General features: G+C 35.9%; 1 protein-coding gene across 4 annotated transcripts; it reads left to right on the top strand.

Annotated features, from left to right (window-relative positions):
• The first annotated feature begins 3,422 nt into the window (after positions 1-3,422).
• Positions 3,423-9,044, top strand: LOC149010056 (translocator assembly/maintenance protein). Of its 4 annotated transcripts, none has more exons than XR_016174725.1 (12): positions 3,423-3,848; positions 3,955-4,011; positions 4,102-4,164; positions 4,242-4,310; positions 4,441-4,533; positions 5,158-5,262; positions 5,355-5,432; positions 6,739-6,867; positions 7,188-7,293; positions 7,545-7,766; positions 7,859-7,927; positions 8,225-9,044. XR_016174725.1 is itself a non-coding variant. In XM_089164009.1 (11 exons), exons 1-10 carry the CDS (start codon positions 3,744-3,746, stop codon positions 7,733-7,735), a joined length of 996 nt encoding a protein of 331 aa, XP_089020135.1. In that variant the 5' UTR covers positions 3,423-3,743; the 3' UTR covers positions 7,736-7,766; positions 7,859-9,044. The 4 variants fall into 4 exon arrangements, 1 of the variants encoding a protein (XP_089020135.1); XR_016174724.1 differs by having other exon boundaries at positions 8,028-9,044; XR_016174723.1 differs by having other exon boundaries at positions 7,859-8,135.
• Positions 9,045-9,383: the final 339 nt, after the last annotated feature.

The following is a 9,383-nucleotide window of genomic DNA, read 5'->3' as shown; positions in this document are numbered from 1 at the left end:
TTGAGTTCATAATTTTGCTATTAGGTTATTTCAGACACGGGGTAAAGTTGTTGTTACGTTTCGGGTAGGCGATAGCCGTACCGGTATGTACTAAAAAAGGAAATTAAACCGACATATTGGAGATACTTTTACAAATTACATATACACCCCTTTATTTGTAAATAATTATAATTATATTTCCTGAAATTTATACTAATACAAATATTCCCCTTTCTCTAATTCAATACGTTTTAAGCACAAAAATATATATATTTACTCCTCTCGATTCTTAATCTAAGTTTTAAAAAGATTAACAAATATATGTCAAATTTTAGGGTAGATTGACTTCATTTAGGAGACATTTTAGAAAACTATTTAGTATTTGGAAAAAAATTGTTTTATCCACGATTTAGGTCTATTTGGTTACATGAATGATTCATAAATGAGAATTTTAAGCCCATTTAGTTGTGTGAATCTCTCTGAATTCATGTAATATAGGGATTCACCGTTTTACACAAAAAATGTGAATCTATAGATTTATAGGTATGAAGTGATAAAAACACTAAATATTTGTGCATTCGCAAAATCATCTTGATGGAATTCTCCAAACCATATATTTAGGTTAATCAAACAGTTAATTTTATGAACCAAGACTCCATAGATTCGAAATCTTTAGATATTTAAAATCTCCAGACTCAAGTAACCAAACAGTTCAACTATGAAAAACCTTAAAATTGTATTGGCATTTCAGTCAAAGTTTCATGATCAAGGACTACATGAAAACGGTGGTTGCTGCTTGGTCAATTTGCTCATCAATGCTGCCAAACAAAAAGAATTCAAAGGTTTTGGATGTGTGGAAAGCCCCTATAGGTGACTGGATAAAGTGCAATGTAGATGATTCTCTTAATAGAAAGAAGAACTATATGCAGGTGGGGGTGTTTTGAGGGATCAAGAGGGGTTGTTCAAGAGAGGTATTGCAAGGAAGTTTCCTTTGTGTTCAGTCCTTGAAGCAGAATTAATAGCGATCATCGAAGGCCTTAGGTTGGCTTGGAGTTTGGGGTTTTGTTAGATTCAAGTCGAATCTGATTCTAAGGAAGTTGTTGCTCTCCTCGACCCTTGTAGGCATGCACAAGGGAGTATTGTTCGCCTCATTGAGGAAATAAAAAACCTTTCAGGCGTTAATGGAAGGGTGATGTTTGTTCATCTTGGTAGAGAAGCAAACAAAGCTGCTGATTGGATGTCTAGGGTGCAATTTTGTCTCTTAGACCCATGGGCTTTTTCACCAGATCCTCCAGCTGAGTTAGAAGGAATTCTCATGGTGGATAGAGAGTCTTGTTTAAGTTAAGTTTTTTATTTGTTCCTTTGGGTTGTTTAGCCCTGTCTTTGTACCCGAAAAAAAAATGCTTTTTCTTATAGATTTGCAAAAAAGAAAATATATAATATTAAGAATTCTAAAAATATAATACATATTGACTTAATCATTTAATCCTATTATTCTATGCAAAAAAAAAAAAAAATCATTTAACTCCATTATTTTCACATTAGGATATGATTATTAAGAACTGTTTCGTAAACTAGCAAAAAAGCAATTTTTAATGTTTCCTAAAGTCAGCTAAAAATCGTCTGATAAAACCATTTTGTTGAACATGATTTTTTGCAACACAAACTAAGTTTAAGTGAAACAATTAGGGTGTTTATAGAATTTGACATTCTAAAGATGATGTTGATAAGTTTCATAAATTTTATTGTAACTTCTAAATTTGTTTTGATAAACAAATTTTATCAAGGCTTACACGGGATGGATATTGTTTATACTTTCAAAGGCAAGTTTATAAAAAATTTATGCTTATAAAAATAGTTAGAACTGTTTCTGATGTTTTTAAAGCAAAAACACTTTGAGTTATCAAAGGGTTCATATAATCCAAAAAACAAGGTCTAAATGTAATAGAATAAATTTTAAGGAGGGTAAAGATAGTTGTTTACAAATTAAGGGGTGTAAATGTGATTTATTGAACAACTTTTCTTTTTCCAACCAGAAGACGTTAGAGAGCGGTTGGAAAAAGACGTTATTGAACAACACGTCCTTCTGGTTTGATCCTTGGGTTGACTCAACAACAGACCATATGGTAGGTGATTTTAATACCGTTATAGGGCAAAGGCAAGCTACTGTCAGAGAGGTATATGAACTACAAAGCAATAGGGCGCAAACCGAAATATCCGGTCCCCCCCCCCTTTCCTTGTAAATTCTGCAATAAACCCCACCCCTACTATGGACTCATGGTTGTCACTTATCTCGCGTGATTTCGAACTCGGAATTGCACTTGCTAGATAACGCCATGATTCAGTACCAAATGTAGCACAGTGGTGGAGGTTCTTTTGGAAGCTACCTATACATCCAAAATTTAAAACATTCTTTTGGCGTCTCTTAAATGCAGGACTACCAACGAAGAAGATCCTATCCAAATGGATGCTTACAAGCCAAACATGCATACTATGCAACAGCGCCGAGGAATCAAACTGGCATCTGTTCATATCATGTGAATGGACAAAGATAATATGGGCAGCAGGACCACTAGGGTTGCAAACAGGGCACATCCGAACAACTCTCTCCTTAATCTTTGCTTTTCATTCTTTCATGACGGCACATGGATAAACATACAAAAAAATGGTTTTTTTCAATTTTCATAATAACATGCTACTTTATCTGGTTAAACAGGAATGCAAAACTCATGAATAATAAAAACATTAACCCAATCCAACTATTAAATGATGTAAATAGATGGATTAAGGACCAAAAAATTTATCCAAATCACTTAGAGGAGATAACAAATAATGATATTAATTTGTCGACAATGTCTTATTTGCTTAATGTCACAAACAAATTTTGGAAACTTACCAACACTCTTATGTGCGAGTATCTTCCGAGTCATAAGGAGCGATGGAGCGTAGGACTACTTGAAATGGAATCGTCAAGGATCTACAACAATGCGAGGGCACAACCAGGACATCTTTTGAAGTTTTTATTAGAAACAATTTGGATTGTAATAAAAAGAGCGATTCAAACCAATGTACAACTACGGTACATTTGGTGTGATCAAACTCTAAACAAACACCTAACTAAAGGCGGGGAGATATCACAAGTATCACCTACCCTTTTTCCTTTGCTAGCGATGATGATACCAATCACATCAAAACTAGAAGTTTGTAATCTAAGACAGGACACAACAAGAGATTGGCTTCTCAGCCTGACAACTGGACACATAGGGTCTAATTATATAGACACTATGTCTCACACTAGATGTAACCTCTGCTTAAATCTTTAATCCAACTTTCATATCATAAAAAAAAAAAACCAGAAGACGTTTTAGAGAAACCAGAAACCCTAAGCACAATATAGGGTTTATATGTATCGGTTCGATTCGGACTTAGAGAATAGGGTTAGAACCGTTGGATCAGTTGAGACGGGCCCTGCCCCTCGCTTCGGCGCACGTTCAACTACAGTCAACTTCTCATTTGGCTCCTTAACCGCTTCCCTTCTCCTCTTCATTGCCACTGTTGGTCTGCTAGTTAATGCCTTCCTTCGTGAATTTCTGATTTCTGCCGACTCGTCTTTCTGTTCCCCTGGTTTCAACTACAATCGCACTATGGGTTGCATCAGAAGAGATTAATCTTTTTATATATACCGAGAACCCTATTTAACAAGCTGTACCATTGTAGAATTGAATACTTTCCATACTCCTGATTCAGATAGTATTTAGTAACAGATGATGGAGAAGAAAGAAGAGCTTGCAGATCTTCTGAATGCCCTTCCTCCTGTGGAATTCTGCTGTTCTTATGGATCAGCTATTCATTCTAACAACCAAGACAAGGTTCTACTTCTTGTTCTTCTTCCTTCTTTTTACAACCCTTTTGCTTGTCTACTGTTTGGATGGTTTAACTGCTTATTTTTTGAATACTTGAATTTGGGTTTCTTAGAATTCCATGGTAGATTACATTCTGGGTGTTTCAGATCCATTGCAGTGGCACTCTCAGGTGAATTTTGAATTTATTGAATTCATTATGTTAGTATGTTTAACTGGTTGAATTTTCAAAACTTGAACAATCATTATTTTTGAATCACAGAATCTGGAAATGAATAGGGAACATTACGCAACATGGATGGTTTACCTTGGTGATGCAAAATTGGTACTCCTCTTCTGTCTGATGCTTCTTGTTATGGTATCTGGGCTGGTTTTAAACCTTACTATTGGCTGGTTTATTAGATTACTCAGGTGGCCGACGAAATTGGCGTGGGCGTACACTTCAACCCATTTGTGATTTATAATGACAAGGTAACGACCTTTCAATTTATTCTGTGGCAAATAATGTACTACTTACCTTGGTATGAGTTGTTTGTTCTATCTTTTGGTGCTTTAACTTATTTATCTCACTGTGACCCGTTTCTCTTTGGGATTTGGACAGTTAATCAAATATGGTGTTGTCCGAATGCATGATTTGGTTCAGGACTTATTAAACTGGGAAAGGTTCTACTTGAGTGGTCGTTTGCAAAAACCTGTATGTCTTCTCTACCGATACTTTTTTTTCTAGATTTATTTGTTTGAACAATGTGCTCAGACCTCTTCTTGGATATTCATTAGAATATTCTAATTAACAAAATATTGCATCCAAAACTAGTCTATTCAATTGGAAATTATTGCCTTCATCGTGTGATGATTGTGCTTGTTCAATTGAAAAGAAATAGGGAAAAAAGGAAGGTTGGGGTTGGGGGGGGGGTGGGGTTAGGGAGAGCAGACAATTTTCATCTTTTTTGCACCAATGCTCGTGGACATATGTGTCATATGCAAAACTACACGAGTTATCCCTATTTTCTCCATGTCATACGTATTTTCTTTTTCCAAGGCAAAAATTTAACATCTTTTTCATGTTGACTAGAGTTATGCATTTAAACTCTAGTTCTACATCCTTTTTATAAAGTCCTGCTTTTCTGTTTAACTTACTACTAGTACATTTCCTTTGGATTGTACATGCCATTGTCGTTTTACATTGTCTTATAGTGCAGCTTTGGTTGTGGCTTATCATCCCAAATTGTGGTCAACTGTTGTAAAATCATGTGCATGTACCTTCCACAACGTTGATCTTAAAGTGGAGACTATTCTGAGAAGCTTTTTCATCGATTAGGTGCATATACTGGTGGATAATCTCAATATAGAAAATGTAAATTCTGTTAATTTAAAGGCTGCCACTTCAGCTGCTGTCCTTCTCTTGCCATCCAAGTTTTCTGAGGTCTGTGTCTTCGTAATTTGCCTTCATTTTGGAATCACTAGGCTCTTAAAGAAAATATTTATATACTATTGTTATGTATTCTGTTCATGCAGGAAGATCTATATGCTAAAATATGCAGCCTCTCATATATGGGTGACTTGCGGATGCTATTTGCAGAGGATAGGAATAAGGTAGCTTGAAAACCAGTTGTTGAACTTTTATGGATGAAAATGGATGCAACATAAAGTATTTTATCTATCATACTAATTTCCAAACATATCGACAATTGATATACTTTAAGCTTGCAAAAATAGTATCTATGATGAGTTTTTAGATTATTTTCATTTCAAATGAGAATATTAGGGGTAGGAATGTGCAGAATGCTCTTGTTTGGGTTCTGTTTCTCCTAAAACCTCAGTTTGTTAATTTCACTTTTTACTTGTATCAGTTATTCTATTTATCCTTCAAATATTCAACTAGCTTTTTTGCAATAGAAGCACAGGTACAATAGAGTCAATGGAAAATTTCCCTTTTCATCCACCAACTCTTTGAAAACAAAAATGAAGGAAAGAAAGTAAAGAAAAGAAAACAATAGAACAAGAAGACATTGTAACCATATTTTATTTTCTTTCAAGGGTGAGAAACTAAAGAACCGATGCTTTTGATGGACAGTGAGAATTTATTTGAGGTGTACATGGTGAAGTACAATTTTGAACAGAATATGTACTTAAATGTTGAAAGTGTATCAGTGAAATACTTTACTCCAGATTGGATATTTGCCATCTTATATTCTGGAAAATATGTTAAAGTTGTAATTCTTCAGATAACTCCATAGTTTTATAGAAGCAATAAAATATATTAAACTTTTACCAACTGTATTTTAGTAGATTTTGTGAGTATTTTTACATTAAAGCAGACAGAGCCTACGCTAGATTAGTACTTTGAATTGCTTAGAACTAGTTAAAATACATCCTTAACAGATCATTTATTTGCAAGAGAAACAGCAGTGGGAAAGTAAAAGGTGGGAGCCAGTGGTAGTGGTGAGGGAACAGGAAAGAATTTCATGGAAAAGTTGAGAATGTGGGTCTCATGTTAAAGAAAATAACAATTCCTTTTCATTTCCCTCCCTTTGCCACAAAGTCCCACCTAAAACGGTAGGATTTTTATGGGAAAATTTGCTTTACCACATAAGCAGATAATTCCCCTAAATCATGGAAAGTCGTTGCTCTATTATCCTGCCAGATAAACAAACAAACCCGAATGTAGATGTTGGTATTCAATGAAAAAGTTTACCTTTTCCCTCCCATTTTATTTCCATCAAACAAATGGTCATAAAGGAAAAATATGCTATCTGATACTAACTGCATTTCATGGTTATAGTTGGAGGTCTTACTGGAGAATCAGATCTATTCAGGACTCCTTGCCCCAAAGGGAGACCTATTGCTGTATGTTTATTGATCTTCTCTTTGTACATGTCTAATTCACTTCACATAACAGGTGCAAAAGATTGTCCGAGGGCAGTTCAATTTATTCCAGAAAATGTATAAGCCATTTATAGATGAGTATGCTGCTAAGGAGTTGCTGACGTTCTCATCAACTGGTGGTCACCAAGCAAACTTCACTCAGGTGTACTTTGATTGTGATGTTATTTCTTCATTCAAAACTGTGATAGCCTTGTCATTTTTCATTTAATAATGGACTTCTTGCTAGTTCTTCCATCTGAGCTAAGAAATCTATGTGTAACAGAGTGTCTATATTATTTGTCTATAAACTAAAGATGTATGCACATGTTAATTGTGCAATCATTCCATATTGATTTTATTTTCATGTTATAAATAAAGGGAAAGCATCTGTCTCATTGAGAAGACAAATCATTCTCTGCTCTCTTCTTTCTTAGCTTTTCTTTGTTATATGTTCTGATTTTTTTTTCAATTGGTGAATGTCAGGACTGTGGTTTATCTGCAGCCAGAGCCCTTGTTTCTTCCCTTCCTCCAACAGTCAGAAGTGAAATGGGAATGAAACTGGGGGAGAAGCGAAAACTGAGTGAAACTGGTACTCTCTGATATTAAATGGCTCAAGCTGTTTACAAGTTAAAAAGTCCTTCATATAAACCTGAAACCATAGTGAACATTTTGAGGCTCTTTTCATGCAAAAAAAGTTTTCAAAATTTATAATGGAGCATGACATGAGTCTTCTTCTAAGTAGTTGTTGCTGGATTCACATACATTGTCTTAATGGCTACAACAGTTTTTCTTTCTTTAAAGTAAAAATGAATAGTTGCATTCTTTGAATTGCATTTTTAGGTCGAGCTATACGTGAAGTTGTGATCAACTCACGAGAAGAGGCCGCAGAATGCATGCGTAAAGTGATCAGGCGTACAGTTATGGTTTCAAGTACAAGGCAGGCTGTATCTGGATTTCTGGGTGTTGGTGGTGTTAATGCCATTAGATATCTCTTAAAGAAGATGGGCAAAGCCTGGAGATCTCGGAAATGATTGTTTTCTCTCTGTTATGCACTTGTTGCAGGTAATGCCATTTTTATTTGATCATGATAGAACAAGCATCTCGATTCAAATCTCATGACCTCTCTCAATCTCATTTCCTTGTTACTGTTTCAGTGGGTTGAGCTTCAGTTTGCACTGAGCTTTGTTTCACACAAAAAGGGAGCAGCTTTTTCTGTAAACATGGTAATAATTGTTTTTGAAGCATCTTTAGACAAATTTTATGTTTAAGATACTTTGTAAATGAAGAAGAGCTAGTTTACAATTGTTTTGAGGCATTGCATAGGTGCCATGCCAGCTGGACATAAAGGTGCCTTGCTGGATACCTTATTGGTTGTGTAGGTGTCGAGGTCCCCTTCGATGCCTTGGGTGGTGTAGTCACCTTGATAAATGTGTGAGGATTTATGTTGTAAAATGCTATTTCCTTTTCCTCAGAGAATTCTGTTGGAATGACTGCTTTTTTTACTTCTTCATCTTGAGCAGATGGTTTCATCGTCAGCTCCGAGTCTTTGGACAGTGCTAGAGCGTCGGTTATAAACTAAAGAACTATGTCTCAAAATGGTTTCTCCATTTTCCTGGTTTTGTTATCAAGTGTGGTTTGTTTTGATGCAGCAGTTTAACAGCTTTATCATGGACTGAAAAACAGGAAGGACTTTATTCCTTGGAAGTAATAAGTTAACATCTGCAACTGATTCAGTCTGTCCGACCATTCGTTCTGCTGCTGTCTTTGTTTACTACAAGTGATCCAGTAGATGGTATGGTTAAATTTGTCTGGTCATTTCCACATCCCCAATCAGAAAGACAAGATTGTTGATTGCTGATGGGGTTTTGTTGATACTAAACTCCTTTATTTCTGAGTTGGGAACGACCTGTTCTGCTTCTGGCTGTGCTCCCGCTGTGCTCCCGCTGTTTTAATTGAAAGAATAGAATTCAGAAAATCTTGCAATGTTTTTTAAAGAGCTCTTTCGCCACTTCAAGAGGTTCAAATGTTGTAGTCAGTACTAATAAAGCTTAAAATTTTCTCAACTAATAGAACCATCCACATACAATGCCAGTGCTTTGTGAAGTAAAATGATGTGTTTTCTAGTCTAGTGAATTAGAAGCAAGATGATGCTAAAGCCAAAGATCTTCTCCTGGTGATCGAAGCAAGTGTGCAGATGGGGTTCAACTCAATAGGGCTGTGGGTGATGGATGAGTAACTGGTGAATCCAATACTACAAAGGTCAACGTACCATATGGCCTTAGGGTTGTTTTTGAAGCTTTCCTTAATATTCAGTAGAGTTGAGCCACTCTTTACTTTCTACCGGGGAAAAAAAATCAATTCTTTATAAAATCTGTAAAATACAAATCTTACAGTTCTCAACTGCTGGCACTTGTCTCCAGGTCTACCTCACCATCCTCACGCAATCAACAAGCCATACATACCCTCATTGCATTCTGGCTCTTTGGGTTATTATAACCATATCACCCACTCAACTCAAGCACCAAAGACACAGGACGCCGCCCTACAGCGACTACAACAAGCTATCATTGAATTATCCCCTCCCTTCACTCCAATACCAGTTTGAGAAACACTAAGGCTCATAAGGTGGGAACCCCTGATGCCAAGACAGATCAGACTCAATGTGATGGATCCTCTTTC

The sequence above is a fragment of the Hakea prostrata genome, chromosome 7 (assembly GCF_041222555.1).
Source record: "Hakea prostrata isolate BN-2017 chromosome 7, UWA_Hpros_2, whole genome shotgun sequence".
NCBI classification, from domain to species: Eukaryota; Viridiplantae; Streptophyta; class Magnoliopsida; order Proteales; family Proteaceae; genus Hakea; species Hakea prostrata.
Note: the sequence above shows the minus strand (reverse complement) of the source record. Positions and strands in the feature narration are given on the sequence as shown.

What these genes read in the sequence shown, in the direction of transcription:
- LOC149010056 (XM_089164009.1), top strand. Translation starts at nt 3,744, where the DNA reads ATGATGGAGAAGAAAGAAGAGCTTGCAGATCTTCTGAATGCCCTTCCT. An exon ending in CATTGCAGTGGCACTCTCAG is followed by an intron (nt 4,012 to 4,101) that starts GTGAATTTTGAA and finishes TTTGAATCACAG; the next exon opens with AATCTGGAAATGAATAGGGA. An exon ending in TTGCAGAGGATAGGAATAAG is followed by an intron (nt 5,433 to 6,738) that starts GTAGCTTGAAAA and finishes TTCACATAACAG; the next exon opens with GTGCAAAAGATTGTCCGAGG.